This window comes from Rissa tridactyla, chromosome 7 (assembly GCF_028500815.1).
Source record: "Rissa tridactyla isolate bRisTri1 chromosome 7, bRisTri1.patW.cur.20221130, whole genome shotgun sequence".
In the NCBI taxonomy this organism is placed as follows: Eukaryota; Metazoa; Chordata; class Aves; order Charadriiformes; family Laridae; genus Rissa; species Rissa tridactyla.
Window position 1 is genome coordinate 40,478,094 of NC_071472.1, and position 19,499 is coordinate 40,497,592.

Below are 19,499 nucleotides of genomic sequence, written 5' to 3' on the forward strand. Positions count from 1 at the left end.
ACCCTTTCTCAGAATGTGTGTAGACATTTTAACTTGAATGTTGGTACACAAGTATGGAAAGGAATGTAAGCACCATCCTGTGTTAGCTAAAGTGTTTGCTCCAGTCTCTGATGACTGCTCCTTCCACCATCCAGACACAAAACATCCAGTGTAGATCAGTGAGGGAAAAAATAAATAAACAGAAGAATGAAGGACTAACTCTTTTCTGCACCTAAGTTTTTTCTGGTCGCTGTTTGTCAGAAGAGAGGCAAGATCCCTGGAGGTGTTTAAAAGCCAGGCAGACGTGGTGCTGAGGGCCATGGGTCAGTGGTGGTTTTGGCAGTGGCGGGTTGATGGTTGGACTCGGTGATCTGAAAGGTCCCTTCCAACCTAGACGATCCTATGACTGTATCTGCAGGCAGCCTGAGCTCTGAATTGACACAGGCTGCCTGTATCATCTGGACGTGCCAGATCATGTCCTGGCACTACCGTGGGTTTAAGACATCCCTGAACTTGTTCAATATCCGTGTGGACATTTCGCTGGTGACCTGGGTTTGGGTCAGTCCTGACTTCATAGCTTCAGATGAGCCATTTGAACTTCCTCTTGCACAATTTTCTCTCCTAACAGCTGTCTGTTTTCAGACTTACAAACTCTTTTAGAGCAGCCCATACGTAGCGAGATGCCCAAATGTGATTACAGCCTTCTAGGAGTAATTTAGCGTGGACTCTGAACAGTAAATGGCATCTATCACAAACAAAACATGCCCAACGATGTTGGCATATTGGTATAGGAAACGACATACCTAAATATTGCACAGAGTATTTCCTGTGCTGTTACTGGACAATACCAGACATACACCATGTATTTTCAGTCTAACACGGCACCAACAAGGGGAGTCAAAGACTACAAGAAGGCCAATGAAAATAACCTATAAAAGAGATGTACGATATGGACACAAAAGTCAGTATCCAGGAGCACTGCCAAGGAACCACAGGTGAAATGCTTTTCCATAGACTCACCTCCTGTTCCTGGGCTCGGAATAAAAGCATTCTGCTGCTGCATGGCATCAAAAACTCCCCCTGGAGACCCCCCTATCCTCCAGACCTCGGAAACCTTTGTCCTCCTGACTTCAGAACAGCTGGCAAACAGACTTCGGCTGGTACAATACGTAGTTTGATCTAAGCATGACACAAGAATGAAGATGCAACAATTCCGTTTCCCTATTATTTTGTATGAAGGCCCCGTGAGTGTCAAGCAGCCAGGGGAGCAGGAAGAGAGGCAGCCTGCGTGTGTCTATCTTCCCCTTTCAATCTCTTTTACTCCCGCATCATTCCTGTCACCCGTGACTAGCTTTCTGTCACTCCTTTTTTAATACACTCTCCAAGACGTTTTACAGTAAATGGCACCTTCTAACACCGAGCCAATTCCCCACAGTTTGGAAGAGACAACATACCATTTCCCGGCTCCTCTAACAGTTCCCGGGGGAGAGAAGGGTCCAGGCGCCGCCGCTGCTCGTGCTGTAGCATCTGCCCCAAACACAGGGGCAGCAGCAGCTCCTTTTCTGTGCAAACCTCGAGCTTCAAACCCCGAAACAGGGAAAGGATGGGGAATGGGATCAGAACCGCAACACGGGCATGATTTGTGATTGCGACATGGCAGAGAAAAAAACAAAAAGCCCAGAAGAAAGTTGATGAGCAGCACTCGGAGCAGCAGCCCCCTCCTATGCCGCACGCTGCACTGCCATCTTCCCCAGTCTGTTTTATACAGTAATCAAAGGATATTCTGAGCCTCTCAAAATGCCATCAGCCCTCATTGAGAATGAAATAGAGCACATCTCCACTGAAGCCTTTACAGCAGTAATCATTACAGCATGCTGGCCTGAACAGGGAGCTCTTACAGACAAAGATGGGTTTTAAAAATAAAATAAAAAAGCCTTCCTAAAATCTGAATAGAAACTTGATGATAATCTCCCAATTTTATTATGCAAGGGGGAAAAGAAACCCATAATTGTGCACTCTTGGTCTCTTATAGCAAAGAATAGGCTTCTTGATGAAATGCTGAGTTGATTTAGAGCAGGGCTGAGGTTCTGGTAGCAATAATACGCTAGAAGAAATAACCATCCAGCTGATTTGGATAAAATAATCATTTTTTAACATTCTAAATCTAAACTTCATCTGTGCCTCCTCCCACATCTCCCACCACATCTTTTGGAGAGTCTTTTTATAGCTTTGAGAATTTTTTTTCCCTCCCCTACCACAGCATTTAACAAGACAGACAGACTCTTTGCTCTGGCAAACAAAGGGCGTTTTAGGCTGCGCTGGCATTTCTCCCCACTCCACCTATGTTTAGGAAGTACAGTATTTGGCACAGGATGCTCCAGAGTCCTCCTGCCACTTTCGCTGGAAGCGTGATCCTGGGAGTCCCACCGCCATGGGACGCTGCAGACGGCACTCCCTGGCGTGGGAGCCCCAGCCCCCGCAGGCAGACAGGTCTTCAGATGGCACCTCCAGGGAGCCCTGCCCGGTGCCTTTCCAAATGCCGGCCCCTTGTATTTTCAGGTGCTTTTATTATTTTAAGAAAATACGATTCGGACACTTTTCACTAACAACTTCTGTTTCAAACCTAGTCACTAAAGGAAAATTTTCTCCCAGCTCTCATAATTATTTCCTGACTCTTAGTCCACTTTTCCATCTACTGAATTATGTAGAGTTGTTTAGCTTGCTGTTTTCCAAGAATGCCTCATCAGTGCAGTGTAGAAATATTTATTACTTACTCTCTTTAGATCTATTGACTTTTTCTCTTTTCAGGAGAGAAAAGAAAATGGATCAGCTGTGAGCTCTTTTGACTGTTAACACAGCCAGCAGCTATTCATGGATTAAGCAGATGCTGCCTGGTTTTAAACCAGTTTATATTAAAGCTCGATAAATTTACATGTCATGCATCAAGGTTTGAAGCAATACACAGCTACAGACTCTTCCACTGATACCACTTGCAGTAGGGATCACCAGGAAGCACTGTCAGCTGGCCATTTGTAATTAAATATGTATTAAATTTGTAGAAACCAAAATGGCATCCAACACTTTGGGAAAGTCTGACTCTTAAGTCTATATGCCTGAATTCAGGAGCTTGAATGTGACAGAAAACAGCTAATGCATTAAAAAATTCCTGGTTTAAGGTACTTGACCTGCAAAACCACGAGGCAATTTGACAAGTTGGTCCTGATAATCCATCCGGGCTGAGAAGGGCTTACTCCTTGGGAAACACCGCTGACTTCAGCTGGCCTGCCTGCAAAGCAGGGGACTAATTGCCATAAAGCACTTTCAAAAGTTCTCTGTGAAGAGCCAGGCATCATCTATTCTGTTCGAGTCCTCCATATGAATTTTCTTCCTTTTTCCTCTGGCAAACTTAGCACATTAAAAAAAGGTATTTAAATACTCATATTCTAAATATACATATTTTGTGAGAAGCTTTCCTTTTTAATGTAAATTATTAAGACTGAAATAATTTTTCACCTAATGTATTTTACAGTGTATTTTTGCATATTTATTCTTCCTACTTCAATCACCCCGAGTAATGAAATTAGGCTGACGAGTATCAGCCTGGGTTCACCTCTTCCTTTTCATGGACAAAGAGGGCTCTGCGCTATCTGCATTTCCAACAAAGACTTGAAATAGACACGGAAGAATTTCCCAGAATTAAAAAGTTACAGTAGGTAAAATATTTGTGATGGTCGACTAGCTACCAACAAAGCACAGCTACTGAGAAGTGCTTAATGTAAAAAGCAGAGCAGAACAGAGAGGAGCCTCCTACCACCAGGATGTCATTGAAACTCAAGGAAGCAGAAAATGGGAAGGTGAAATCTTGAAAGAGAGCTTGGTGGGACTTCCAGAATTACTCTGAAGGTCTGATGGCAGCAACTGTTGGAAACACTCTACTTGGAAAAACACACTACTTGGAAAAAACACTCTACTTGGAAAACACACAAAACGTAGTATTTCATGAAAGACAAGTAGAATGCATTCATACAAACGTTCCTAACTAATTGAGCAGTTTTTCAAGAAGCCAGAGAGCTAACACAGAGACAGCATCAGTGTCATCCTCTGAAACGTTACGAAACCCTTTGATACGATGTCTACTACATTTACAAGTTCATCTGTTCTGGCACTGGAGATTTCATTGCAACACCTGCTTAAGGAAGTGACAGAGGTTAGTAGAAAGGCAAAAAGTGACTACTAAGATTTTCAGAAAGTTTTTGATCACCTTTTAAGGAGAAGGAATTCAAGAAATGGGATAAAAATAAATAAAGAAGTCCACAACCTGACAGGCTGCAGTAATAAGCAACAATTTTAAAGGAAGATTTGGTTGTATTATTTCTGGGAAGATACTGCAGAAGCAGAGGAGTGGCAAACACCACAAATAAACCAAACATAAAGGAGACATCAGTGCTGTCCTTTAACGACAAACACGTACAAATGGTACTATTCTAGGCAGCCCCTTAAGCAGAAGAGATTTCTGGTAACTGGCAGCTCCTTAATTGAGCACAACCAAGGGCGCGCGGCAGTTCCAAACCCTGCCGAAAAGCCAGCATTAACTGCCCAGTGAGACTCTTCTACACTGTGATGTATCTTCCATCCCGCCTGATACAATCAAGACAATCTTTCTAACAGACAAACTCCACCTCAAACAGAATTTCTGCACTTGACGCAGAAATTAGGAGACAAGAGACTCTGGCCTACGCTATGCCAGAAGGCCAGACAAATGCTTGCAATGGCCCCATCTAGCCCTGGTATCTCTTCACACAAATTCTGTATTGACTTTAGCATGAAGCAGTTTTACTGCCATCAGCCCCTCGTGGCCGGGACACACCTGGAAAAATAACTAGCTGGAGAGCTTGGGCAGGAACAGCTCACTGCCTTTTCTTACAGGAAAAGAAATGGGGGCCAGGACGGCACAGATTGCTACTAAAGCCCTGGGCACAAGGAGAATCACGGACAAATCATGCCGCCTTCTTTGGCAAGAGGAAAGGATGCCGTCACCAACTGCCAGCTCTCCCCATCTGTAATGACGGTACCTCTCATAGCAGCTCAGCCGTGCTGACGCACTGGGAAGTGCCCCTCCAAATTCTGACTGCTCTCCAAAACTCCCCTTCCAGGAAGTAACTGGGAAACAGCGGAGCTTACGGTCCCCTGCCTTCCCAGTCTGCTCTATTTCAGTATGTAGAGGAGGTCATATTAGACCTCAGATCTGATCTTGTACCACTAGAGCACTGCAGGTGCCCAAGAAATTCAGCCCTGTAACTTAAAAATCTAATAAAAGTCACTTAATTCTGGCAGTGATCCCACTGGGTGAATAGTCCCTGTTGTCCATCATAAGCTTTGGAAAGAAAGATGCTGTACGCCATACCAATGTGAAACACGTCTGGAAATCACTAACAACCATCTCCTTTGTAATCTTATGATTTAAAAATGGCTACCTTTCAAATTTAGAAACCAGAACAATTTAATCATGAAGATAACTTCTTGCCTGGTTTCTCTCTGGAATCATCTTTTTATACACAGACATAGACAGCTTGTCAGGCACGAGACACCACCAGACCTAACGCTGCCCCAGGACGGCTGCAATGGCACAACAGACACCCCTCAGGGAACTGAAAACTGGCTTTTGGCATGCCGAAGTCTGCTTTAGCAAAGCAGAACAGTCTCCCTGGACACAAGAATTAGACACCTCTGAAAAAAAAAGCTCAATATTTAATTGCAGGTTTGGCAGGTGCTTCCATGATATATAGCGTATGGAATAAAATTACAGGTAGAGTATCAGCGAGTAATAAACAGCACAGATGGGTTTCAGTAGGAATTAGCCAAGGATTTAGAGCAAAAAGCATCACAGGGTACACAGAGTGATTTCTGTATTAGTATTATCTCTGTGCACACAGGACAGTACTCGTTACAAATACCTGAATGAATCATCTAATGGCTGTGAATGTAGGACACTTGAGCACTAGCTGGGTCCTGTGCTCACGGAAACACTGCCGAGGATTCTGCTTATCTCTCAGAAGCACAGAGCTTCTAAAACTCCGTATTTCCAGAATATCTCTAGACAACGGAAAATAAAAGCTGGAAAAAGCCGAGGAACTGAAATTGCAACTGAAGAGTCTCAGATGCAACGGAAGAATTCAATTTAGCTTAGGATGGTAATTTTTATTTAAAAACTGCATCAGTCTCAGGATGGACTTCATAACAGAGGGCACCGTTACGGGCTAGAGCACGTGCAAGCTTCTGCGCCTGGCAGGACGGGTCCCACAGACCTGCCAGTATGAAGCCAGTGTGGGTGTGAAGGGAATGCGAAAGCTGTGTCTGAGCCTCGCAGCTTCATAAACCTCAGTAATCCCTGGAGGAAGAAGGACGTGACACTTCCCAGGGAGCTGGAAACTCCCCAGAAGGCTTCCCTCTTTCCTTGCAGCATGGACTGCAGCTCTGTGCTATGAATTCATATACAAATAGCTTTTTTCTTCGCATGGGAGGGAGAAGGCAGGCAGTGTTTTACACAAACCTCATCCAGTGGTGCCTCTCCCAGGCAACAAGCTGCAAGGATTTAGGATCGAGATCATCCTAGAGAAACTTCGGAGCTTTCCTTAGAAAGTAAATGCTCTTGCTCTCACTTAATTCCCTCTATGTTAGGGACGGTTTTGAATGTCTGGAACTCAACACTGTAAATGACAGTGTTGAGTGTGTATGGATAAAAATCAAGGGGAAGGCCAACAAGGCAGATATCGTGATGGGAGTTTGTTATAGACCCCCTAATCAGGATGTAGAAACCGATGAAGTATTCTATAAGCGGCTGGCAGAGGTTTCGCGATCATCTGCCCTTGTTCTTTTGGGGGATTTCAACTTCCCAGATGTCCGCTGGGAATACCACACAGCAGAGAGGGAACAGTCCCGGAGGTTCCTGGAGTGTGTGGAAGACAACTTCCTAACACAGCTGGTGAAGGAACCTACTAGGGGAAATGCCCTACTGGACCTACTGTTTGTTAACAAAGAAGGTCTTGTGGGGGATGTAAAGGTTGGAGGTCATCTTGGGCAGAGTGACCATGAAATGATAGAGTTTTCAATTCTTGGTGAAGGGAGGCGGGGAGCCAGCAAAACTGCCACCTTGGATTTCCGAAGGGCAGACTTTAGCCTGTTTAGGAGCATGGTTGAGAGTGTCCCTTGGGAGGCAGTTTTGAAGAGCAAAGGTGCCCAGGAAAGCTGGTCATACTTCAAGCAGGTGCTCTTAGAAGCACAGGTGAAGGCCATCCCCATGTCCCAAAAGACGAGCCGACGGGGAAGAAGGCCAGCCTGGCTAAATAGAGAGCTTTGGCTGGACCTCAGGAAAAAAAGGAAGGCTTACATTCTCTGGAAAAGGGGCTTAGCAACTTATGAGGATTATCAAGATATAACAAAGCTATGCAGGGGGAAGATTAGAAGGGCCAAAGCTCAATCAGAACTCAGCTTGGCCACTGCAGTTAAAGACAACAAGAAGAGATTTTTCCAGTATATCAACAGAAAAAGGAATACTAGGGAAAATATAGGTCCACTGATGAATGAGACGGGTGCCCTAGTGGTGGAAGACACAGAGAAGGCAGAGTTACTGAATGCCTTCTTTTCTTCGGTCTTCACTGATAAAGCCGTCCCTCACACATCCCATACCCTGGAGGCAAGGGGGAAGGTCTGGAGAGAGGAAGATTTTCCCTTAGTTGAGGAGGACCGGGTCAGAGACCACTTGGCCAAGCTGGACATTCATAAGTCCATGGGCCCTGACGGGATGCACCCGCGAGTGCTGAGAGAGCTGGCAGATGTTATCGCTAGACCACTCTCCATTGTCTTTGCAAGGTCATGGGGAACAGGAGAGGTGCCTGAGGACTGGAGGAAGGCTAACGTCACTCCAATCTTCAAAAAAGGCAAGAAGGAGGACCCAGGGAACTACAGGCCGGTTAGTCTCACCTCTGTCCCTGGGAAGGTAATGGAGCGACTCATTCTGGATGTCGTCTCCAAACACATAGAGGAACAGGAAGTTATTGGAAGTGGTCAGCATGGATTTACCAAGGGCAAATCATGCCTGACCAATCTGATAGCTTTCTATGATGTTATAACGGGTTGGCTGGATGAGGGGAGAGCCGTAGATGTCATCTACCTTGACCTTAGCAAGGCTTTTGACACTGTCTCCCATAACATCCTCATTAGGAAGCTGAGGAAGTATGGGCTAGACGAGGTGACAGTGAGGTGGATCGAGAGCTGGCTGAGTGACAGAACCCAGAGGGTTGTGATCAGCGGCACAGAGTCCAGTTGGAGGCCTGTAACGAGTGGTGTCCCTCAGGGGTCAATACTTGGACCAATTTTGTTCAATATATTCATTAATGACCTAGATGAGGGGACAGAGTGTATCCTCAGCAAGTTTGCTGATGATACCAAGCTGGGAGGGGTGGCCGACACTCCGGAGGGCCGTGCTGCCATCCAGCGTGACCTGGACAGGCTGGAGAGCTGGGCAGAGAAGAACCTAATGAGGTTCAACAAAAGCAAGTGTAGGGTCCTGCACCTGGGAAGGAAGAATGCCAAACACCAGTATAGGTTAGGGGCGGACATGCTGGGAAGCAGCTCTGAGGAGAAGGACCTGGGGGTCCTGGTAGACAGCAAATTATCCATGAGCCAGCAGTGTGCCCTTGTCGCCAAGAGGGCCAATGGCATCCTGGGCTGCATAGGGAAGACTGTGGCCAGTAGGTCGAGGGAGGTCATTCTCCCCCTCTACTCTGCACTGGTGAGGCCACAACTGGAGTACTGTGTCCAGTTCTGGGCTCCCCAGTTCAAGAGGGACAGGGAACTGCTGGAGCGAGTCCAGCGAAGGGCAACCAAGATGATTGTGGGACTGGAGCACCTCCCTTATGAGGAAAGGCTGAAAGAGCTGGGACTCTTTAGCCTGGAGAAGAGAAGGCTGAGGGGGGACCTGATTAATGTTTACAAGTACCTAAAGGGTGGGTTTAAGGAGGACGGAGCCAGACTCTTTTCGATGGTTCCCAGCGACAGGACAAGGGGCAATGGGCACAAGCTAGAACATAGGAAGTTCCGTTCAAATACACGGAAAAACTTCTTTACAGTGAGGGTGACAGAGCACTGGAACAGGCTGCCCAGGCAGGTGGTGGAGTCCCCTTCTCTGGAGATTTTCAAGACCCGCCTGGATGCAGTCCTGAGGGATGTGCTTTAGGCAATCCTGCTCTAGCAGGGGAGTTGGACTAGATGATCTCTAGAGGTCCCTTCCAACTCTGAAGATTCCGTGATTCCGTGATTCCGTGACTTCAAAGCCTAAATGTGAGGAGGCTCACCAGCTCCCTGCTTTCTTCCTGCAAAATTTTGTCCCCAGTAGAGCTGCGCTGCTGGAACGCTCAAGTAAAGCTGTCAGGACGACATGCCCAGAGAAGGAGCACAATCCTCTGCCATCACATAACCGGCTCTTTATTCACTAAAACAACAATCAGAACAACTAAGATGGGAAATGCAGTATCCTTCGTGCTTCTGGTCTCTGACATGGAGATCATCATGTAGGTCTTATCTGTGTGGTTTACTTCACCAAATTGCCTGGCGATCTCCCCATAAAATTTAATTTGCCAGACACAGGGAGCGCAGACTACCTAAGCTGTATCAATTCATTTGGCATCTATAGCTGTAGCAGCACCATAATGACTTTGTGTAATATTAACATTCACTACACCAAACAAACCTAAATCACAAACCATCCAAGGAAACACAAAGACAGAATCAGACAAACTGCAGATAGGGAGCTCTGACAGCACCGCAGTTCTGTGATACCTGTAGCTGACATCCAGCTGCACTGAATGATGCACAGCAGATGCACTAATACCTTAAAGGAGCTAGTATGTATTTTGTTTTAAATCAACATGAATCTTCACTGGAAGAATAGTTAATGTACCAAGAACCTGAGTGCTTCAGAAAAACAACAGACAAGTATATTGCTTTCTGTACAGAGGGGAAAAAAAAAAAAAAAAGTACTACATCCAGCAAAAGCCTCTCTGGAAAGGAAACCAGGAATGCTAGGATGCTATGGGGCTTCCGGCTTGTCCCCAAGCCCCTCCAGCAACACAGTGCTGTGGCCTTCCTGCAATCTCGAGGTACTCGCCTATATGGCATTTGGGAGATGCACAACTGTTGGCAAACAAAGCTGAGTCTGAAGCTAATCTGAGACACCAGACAAGCATCAAAATTCTACTGGTAATCCTGTTACGGGGCAGGAATCGGTCTCCAATGATACCAGCAAGTGTTACTGTAAATCAGCTGGGCTTAAAAATGACCCCTCCACAAAGGGGTTCCTGCAATAAAGAAAAACACTACAAAGATGGAAGGGGTGTAAAACTACAGAACTGGGTGCAAGCTTTCTGTCCCCCAGCTGCCCTCTCCGGGGTGACCTGGGTCTGAAAACTTGGCTCAGAATCTGAAAACTTTTAGCAAGGAGTCATTCCAGATTTGTTCAAGTGTGAGACTGTTGTATGATGCCAGAGAAAAATTCCCAGCAGTCGGAGTTACTGAAAGAAGGATACAGTCTCACCACTGTCATTAAACTGAATCGCAAAGCAAAGCTGCCACTGAGTGGTACCAGATCACAGTCTCAAACCAAGATGGGAAATCGTGAGCTGCGGAGAAGAGACGTCACATCAAGAACGTGATGGAGCCCCTGGGTGGCAAAAATAAAGGCACAGGGTCTCCTTCCGCAGCTCTGCTGACTTCAAGAGGATCAAATGTGTGCAAGCAGCTGCAACAGTGTGGTTTAAAGTTGGGCAAAGGCTGTGAGAAAGATACTTGAATTTTCATACAATAATAATAGTAAATGCCTGTGTTTGCTTTCCATGAATATCCCAGTGAGCATGTTGGCTGCCCAAACAGTGAGCATGTTGGCTGCCCAAACAACACATTTTAAATAACTCTTTCAGAATATTTACTCTGGGACTTTTTGTTGGAATTAATTCCCTCAGCTCTAGTGGACTCCTCTGCTTGGCTGGCACTAAAAACAGCGGACAAAAGGAACTGTTGAAAAGGCAAGTACATTTTCCTACTAATCCCTTCTCCTTTAAATGTGCCACAGTGATTCCAGCAAATACGGGACTGAGATGAATATAGCAAACCTTATGGGTCTGACTCTGCTCTCTCAGCCCTATGTTGGTGTACATGTGTAAAACTGTGTAAAACTAAGCTAGAGTGATTTACAACAGTGGGCCAGTGAGCACCTTTCAAAGGTAACTACTGTCATTGCCTTCTTTTCTCAGAAGTTGTCAGCAAAGGAAACAGAACCTCTCCAGAGACAGCTAGGAATAAAACTGACTTATTTCAGATCAGCATCAACACTAAAAATTAACTCTTGTTGCCATAAAGAGGAAGTTTCTTGCTTATTCCTAAATCATGCATCATCCCCTCCTGTGTCATCCCCCCTTCACTGCCTTCCAGTGATGCAGGAGAAATGCTACCTGAATCCTGCTCGGCCAGCAAGACTACACCCAGCCTCTTCCAAAGCCCTCTCTAGTCTCCTTGCCTTTACAAAGAGTAGCCATTTCCTTATGAATTGAATGGATAAGATCAGATTTTGACTTCCTTATTCCAGAAAAGCAGTGCTTTACTCAGAAGGGGTGAAAGAACTTCATGCAGCGTATGGTCAGAACATGAATACTGAGCCAGTTCATGCACTCTGAGCTCCTTTGCTTACCCCCTCCCTGCCTCACGTGGCGTCATCACTTCAGACCAGGGGATGAATTTGGAACTACCTCAGCTAAAGATGTATGTCCAAAAGGTTTCTAATCCACGAAGAATAAACACCAACATTTCCATGAGACTCCACTTAGTATTTAAAATGTGACTTTCCACTGGAACGAGCACGAAGAGAAGACAAACAAACAAGCCCCTAATTACTAAATACGTCTGATGCTTGTGCGAATGTCCTCACATGCGCAATGCATTTCACCATCTCTTATTTTTGTGAGAAGGGGTGGCACCTCAACTGTTGAAAGGACGGAGCCAAGTGCAGGCAGAGGCAGAGGCGAGAGCTGTGGGCAGGGAGTTCAGGAGTGAAAAGGAATTCTGGAAACCCGCACTCAGGCCCCAGCTGCAGCAGAGCTCCTGTGGCACTGAGGCTCGGGCATTCAGGACAGGATCCAGTCCACCAGGGTGCAAACCCCAGGTCTGAGACTGCTCTGGAGCTCTCAGCAGTCAGTGAGAAAGACACCTCCAGAAGGTGACTTACCCACTGTAGATGTCCAGAGCAGGGAGCACTCATCACCCCCTGGGCACACCCACCCTTCTCCAACGACATGAAATGAAATCTAGACGAAAGGCTTAGATTATGTCCCTATCATTTTGATGGTTAGGTGTGTGTGAGCTGAATTCCACCTGAACACTCCCCCTGTAAAACGCACAGCATTTCCTCCCCTGACAGGGATGTTACGAAGACCAACATGCTGAAATCTGTGACATGCTTAGCAAAACCAGGTGCTTGTGAAGGAAGGGCCATGAAAGCATCACATACAAACAGGAAAAGGGGCTGCGTCTAAAATCTGGCTCAAGACACAGAAGCAGCACTATCTATATATTCCAGCCGCCCGCAGTTACATCGGTGCCAGCCCTGTCAAGACGAGAGGATTGCAGGGAATCAGAGCTCTGCACTTCCTGGCCAGGACGGTACGCAACTGAGAAACAGCACGGCTTGACTGCACGAGCTTCAGCTGTGCTTTCAGGACAGGCAGTTCAAGTCAAGCCTTTGTTCACTCAAGGCCGAGCTATTAATTTAGAATTCACTGAGGCACAATGAATAGGGAACCCAGTGACAACGTTTTTATAGTCGCTCTCCTTACAATGGGAGCTTATAATTCCCAAGGCAACCCTGGCCCGTCTTTGATTAGTGTACTTAAATCTCCACCTGTGCTTTTATAACACCCAGTATTTTCTGTCAGAGTTTGCTCTTACCCTGTTGGAATCAATTCTTGTCCTGGAGGTGTAGATGGGAGGAGGGATGTTGAAGGCTTGAGGAACAAGATACTCTTCAGCATCCATCATATCTTCCAGGTCTTCCTCGTCAAGAAGGTTTTGGAAGAATTTGCTGTCATTTGGGCTTGGGAGCTTCATACGATCATCGCCCTAAATAGATTGTATTGAGAGAGGAAAACGGTCAAAAGATGGATTAATTTCCCAGCAGGAAACTTCAGCCTTCTTCATGCTCTGGCAGCCAGGCTGCAGGGACCACACATGCTGCTTGTTTGTTCTAAAGCACCACATCCACATCATTTGTTTTGTTTTGTTTTTTTTTTTTTTTTACTGGGACTATGATGACAGAAAGGGAATAACTGAATAAATCAAGCAAAGTCATTTTTTGGCATTCTTGTGATGGAGCTTTTATTCTTTCTTCCCTCTTTTTTCCCACGCAAGCTCAGTTCCTGACCCAAGTTCTGTCAAGGCCTGATGTATTCTGTGAAATATGTCCGCTATTTAGGCTCACACAGGGGGGAGAAATAACACGGAACCTGCTGTGTCTGGGTGTTTGCTTTGTTTTCATTTGTATTTTTAGGGACTTGGAGGCTAAATTTCCGTCTCTTCCATATGGAAAGTTCTGCAGAATGAGCTGAAAGCAATAAAAATCAAACCAGGCAACAAAAGCAACAACAATGATAAGTATTTTTATTGAAATAGCATCCGCAAGCTGGAGAGGCAAATGTGGGCTGCACTTTGCTCGGTGCCACAGAACATCACAAAAGGCAGCCCATGCCCCAGACACCTAACAACCCACAGAAATGATGCTAAACTCAACTGCGTGGCTAAAGAATGGCCTCCCACTCTGCAGGAATTATTATGCCATGTGTGGAATCCAGCAGGGAACGATGGCTGTGCTATGGGGCGCATACAGACGGGCTTAAAAGCTCAACAGCAAGCTTGTCGTTCTTCACTGGGAATGGGGGGAACAGGGAGTCACAACGGCAGAGATACCAGTGCAATGTAGCTACCCTGCTTTCCCCTCAAGAAGCTCATGGCTTATATTGTCTGCAAGGATCACTGGAGAAGAAGCCTCAAGGGATGAAATACCCACCAGCCTATACGAGAGGGGAGGGAAGGGCACAGGACAGAAAGGGAGGGAAGAGGTATTTGGAATAGGGAAACGTCCTATTCTAATGAAGTAATTTCATCAGACAGATTTTTCCAGAATAACTTCTATCAGCTGAACTTAAAATTTAACACGGTGGGGAATACTGCGAGAGAAATTCTACGTTCACGACCACAGATCCTCTTGACTATTATTTTACTTTTCAGATATATTTTACTTCTCCTCAAGCTGCAGGAGAGTAGCCTGCATTCACCCTGCGCAATTATGCCCCATGAGTAGGCCAGCACGTCTTCACGGTGAAATGAAACACCATACGCTGAGACTAGCACTAGATCCAGAAGCAATCAGGGGACATAAAGTGGCAGCGACCGTACTTCTGGAGGCTCTTCAGCTAAGAATTCTTATGTCAGTGTGGAGCTAAGGACCAGCTGGATGCACCTCTGCTCTGCACTCCATGCTGTGGAGCAGACAGAGCATGAGATACAGCATGAGCGTATCGTTACCTGGATCAAACTAATTCCGTGCTTTGGTCTCTGGTGTTTCAACATCACCTTACTTCCTTTAATTTTTCATTTCTGTCTGAACTGTTCACACACTGGGACCATTTAAGGACCTTTCCAAATGGTCAGGTCCATTTTCTGTAACTTGAGTCTGAGTTGTAATAAACGCATGCACAACTCTAGGCTTCTGTAGAATGTAGGAGCGAAAGGACAAAAACTTCCACATAGGCCTGCACTCGGGGTGTACACACAGCTCCAGCTAGATGTAGTCAACAGATATGACTATACTGGCGTTGCCCTGCTGACACACTGTAGTTTCACGTGATGAATCGTGCTGGTGTGGGTCTATCACTGTGGCTGCAAAGCACTACGAGCCTACTCAGCCTAAGGACACAGAGGGAAGCTCCTCTCTAGCGTGAGAGGTACCAATGTGACACAACTCCCTGTCTTCTGAGAAACCTTTATGTTTAGGCTATGAAACGAAACTTTCTTCTAATCTCAGCAGTGCAGGAAGAGTCCTTCAGGATAATGCCCTGACACTCAGCCTAAGCAACTGCAGAACCACGCAAGCCCTTGGTCTAAAGTAGGTCCACTGTCCACTGATAGACAAATCTCGCCCCAGTTTCATGAGAGAATGCAAAGCACTGAGCAGCTTGCAAAGCCAGATCTTGTGTATGTGCTCATACTTACAAGCCTAGGAAGTGAATTTCAGATTATTTTATTGTTACTATTTTCGAGAAACTGACACTGGCCATTCTATTTCATTCTTGTCTAGTACTGTGGTCACTGCTTGCCTTACGTTCAAGAGCACCTTGAAGCTGAGAGATTCAAAGGCAACCCTTAACAGACAGGTTTGATAGAGAGCATTCTGTTTTCCCACCCCACGTTGCCGAGTTGCTTACTTGAATTACTAGGTATCTCTGAGGGTCTCGAGCCATCCTAGAGAATTCCGCAGCTAGCTCCTTGAATTTAGGCCGACTGTCAGCATCAATCATCCAGCCTGGGGACAGATGAAAGATGAGAAACAAAACAGTTAATTGCCAAGGGAAGAAATTCGGTTTTTAAAAATGCACAAGTTTGAAGTGAAAAGATGTCCTTGATAGCCGGGCCTAAAGAAAAGATGCAATGAAGAGCCCGGAAGAATGGAAAGCCAGAACTCTAGGATACATCTAAAATGGAAAACATCTGGTCTTGCCCAGAGAAGACTAGATGTTCCACACCGCATGGATTTCTTCTTAATTTGCTCTAAGCTCCTGTTTCCCATCCCCAAAACAGAGACAGAAACAATGCCTTGCAATTTTCTGTCTCATTCTTGCCCACTTAGATGTCAGCTCTGACTGTCCTTTATTATGGATGTGTCTAACCTGTAATATAATGAACCTCATCTCATCCAAGTCTAGTGGGTTTATTACAAAGTTACTGCTAAATACATTTTCACTTTAACTGACCTACCGTTCCATGGTGACTTAGATTAAGAAGAGCTGCTCAACAGATCTACAGGATGACTGACCTTGCATCCGCTTTTCAGGTAATTCTGCATTCACCTGTCTGCATCGTTAACGCAGACCTCACACAGGCATTACACGCTATTTTAATTGAGTAAGGGTGATTATTTTGTCCTTCACTCTCCAAGAAACATTCATTAGAAACAACAATCCTCAATTCCTGCTAATGCTTCCTGCAAAACGAGCAAGTAGTATAGGCAGTTGCCACCAGCAACTAGTTTATCTCGGTGTCAGCTTTTTCCTAACGGAAGAGTCTATCAGCAGCTTCCCAAGCACATGTTCTCATTTGCCAGGGAGGCTGAACGAAGCAGCCCTCATCTCCTTCGTGCCCTTTAACTGAAGAAGTGACCAATGCAGGAAAAACAAAGCTACTACAGCTTATAAAGAATTTCATGCAGACGTTACAGGAGTAAGTCTGTACGTCTAGCTGTAACTTTCTGTCTTCCAGATTGCCCCATCTACTAGGACCTCCTTTTGTCCACTGAGATTCGCCTCGTATCACTAGAAATCCTATCAGATGGAACATTTTTGCACCCAACCCACACGAACCCCTTGCACTATTCAGCCACTTGCCATACCTGCACGCACAGTACAACTGTTTTCAGAAGATACGTTGTTTACCTCTACTAGTTTTATTTTCTTTCTTTCAGTGTTTTTGTGTACAAAGCAAAAGGGAAAGGACTATATAACATGGATGAGATGTCTGTATGTTAATCTCGCTTAAATTAAGCCAGAAATACCAGAGAGATGTTCCTAATTCTTTTTAAATTAGAAGCATAGCCTTGGAGGATACTGTCACTAGTGTGGTTATCTTGGAGATAAAAGGGTAGGCAGACTGTTTTCCTTTTTTCCTAAAGTAAAAATATTCATAAATTATTGTCCTGGACTAAGAATGATAAAAAATTATCCTCTCTGCAGCATTTCTAGTATTAATTTAATTTTACTTCTTATTATTATATTGCAATCATCACTCTTGTTACTACTAACAATAAAACATTCATGCTTTCTTTCCTCGATATTTGGAACCAGCATTTCTCCTCTCAGCCTTCACTGGCTGGGTATCTGTGTACCATAATTATGTTTAATACTATCTTTTTTTAACATCAAAATCAATTGTCATGGAAATGACAAGGATTTACAATAACAATCACACAATTTTGACTTCACAGCAAGAATATCAGCTACCATCTGACAGTAATAAGAAGCTGAGCTAACTCAACCCTTCGTGACTAAATTCATATTCTTTGCGATTGCAAAAAATGTGCACACAGTATTTAAATGGAATGTACAGTATCTTGAGAAGCTTTTGTTTTGGAGCAGCCTGCCCTAGTACCCAGCACTGTCAAAGACTATAGGCGCAAATGTTCTAAAATGAGCCCCTCTTGCGCTGAGCATAGTGATGTCAAGAGCGACAATTACTCACACTTCACCATCACCATATAAACATCAATAGTGCAGATTGGAGGTTGGGGCAACCGCTCTCCCTTCTCCAAGAGGTCGGGGATCTCTCGAGTTGGGATTCCATCGTACGGCTTCCCACCAAAGGTCATAAGCTCCCATATAGTGACTCCTAGAGAGAGAAGAAGAGTGTTAATATTTGAGTCGTACTGTTCAGATTCCTTCACAATTTCCTGCAGCGCAGTATTCTGGCCCAGTTCTGGACTGCAATCTCTTCTGCATTACCAGTGCCTGTAAAAACACTGAAGTCCGGTCTGCCATTTAAAAAGCTGCAGAAAATGGTGAAACAGCACTTTGTGGTAATCTTCAAAAGCAACTTCCCCCATTTTTACTGGTGTAAGAAGCAGCATGATAGACCGGAGACACAAGAGAAAGGTCTAAGACAAATAAATGGTGGTAAAATAAATGGATGCAATAACAAAAGAATGTATCACCCTCTTTTATCATATCAAAAGGGAAAATGAATGGCTGATGCACGCTATTATTTTAAGGGGAAAAACTGCAGATGTTCCCTAACTTAGAGCATCAATTTCCCACAAAGGTAAAGTTCTGAGTAACATTATGTCATTGTCTTTGCCTTGGAAGTCATTCACAGCCACTTGTATTATTTTTTTCTTTAAATCACCTTATGGGTTTGAGTTATGATAGTGCTGTGCTTCAAAACCAAGAGTCTCTTTTTGAATAGCCATAGGATTTGCTTTGGCATCGGAGCTGGGAATAAAGATCATATATCATAAGTAACAGAATTCATCCCCTGAACAAAATCTTAAATATTGAAAATGCTGCTCTCACACCAGTTTAACTTTTATTTTTATTGCAAAGGTCATTTTAAACACACCTCCAGATCAGTAGCCATATTTTGCCAGCTGTCACGCTAATGTGAAAGGTGATAGGCAAAATTACCATATGGATAAAACATGTATTTATTTCACCCTCATTCACCTCTTTGTTGATGTTCAATAACTGTAACTTGCCAATTGTTTTTTGGTCTTGTCCTTTCCGATTATAGATATTCTGGGTTTCCTGCACTTAAAATGAATTTCATAAATGGAGGCATATTTTTCCCTCAGTGATATGGGGTATACGGAATTTGAGGAGAAAGAGCAGCTTTACATGACCAATTTAACTTTCATGTGTTTTTCTCAGCTGAAGAGGAGGGCAGCTAGCCAGTCACAGCAAACAGTGGCTTTTGCTGCTACCCACAGGTAAAAGTGAGTAATGAATAGAATTGTACACCTTTTTATTTCAAAATGATATGGCAACAGGAAATGCAAATAGGAGGCCATAGCCCTAGATACGGCTGAAAAATTCCACTTACAAAGGTATACATGATTTTATTAGCAATAGCTATGCTAGAAGAACAGGCAGATGTGGCACAATAGCTCGTCTGGATAACAAAATTAGCAACACTAAATTAACATCTCATTTCCAAAATGTGAAATTTTCTTTGGTGTGTGTGGAATCCACATGACCTGACCTGTCTACCTAATTCCCAAGTTACCTGTGAAATTAAATGGATGCTTGTTTTAACTTGTTTAGCTTGGACAGTTTGTCTTTTTCTCTTCTTTCTCTTGCTGTATTTGCTCTGTATTACGACAAATTCCCTTTTATCTGACTATAGGTACAGAAAGTCCCATAAGCCTGAAAATCTTTTTTGACATTCATAGCTTTTAGAGTTAAGATTTTCAAAGGACTGCTGAAAATTATGACCTGCAGCTGTATTTTTATGAATCTGTGGCTGAGCTGAAAGAGTCCTTCTTCCATCATAATAATCAGCCAAACTGCTACCACCCCAGACCTTATGGCATCATCCCAGCAGGGACATCACGATAATGTATTTTAGTGACCAGGGAAGTAACGCAGCCGACAAGTAACAAGTGCTGTTTAGAGTTACACATCAAAAAAACCCAAAACAAAACCAAAACTCAAACAAGA

At 44.5% G+C, this 19,499-nt stretch overlaps 1 protein-coding gene across 9 annotated transcripts in view; it reads right to left on the minus strand.

Annotated features, from left to right (window-relative positions):
* ERBB4 (erb-b2 receptor tyrosine kinase 4) overlaps positions 1-19,499 on the minus strand; it is a 633,162-nt gene that overhangs the window by 18,609 nt on the left and 595,054 nt on the right. For all 9 annotated transcript variants that reach the window (XR_008467602.1, XM_054207999.1, XM_054208001.1 and 6 more), the window contains 3 exons: positions 17,530-17,676; positions 15,504-15,601; positions 12,973-13,143 (listed from right to left, as the gene is read on the minus strand). Coding sequence is in view for 8 of the 9 variants with exons in the window: in XM_054207999.1 (XP_054063974.1) it covers positions 12,973-13,143; positions 15,504-15,601; positions 17,530-17,676 (416 nt within the window). In the remaining variant the exon portion in view is untranslated. The remainder of the gene's footprint in view (positions 1-12,972; positions 13,144-15,503; positions 15,602-17,529; positions 17,677-19,499) is intronic.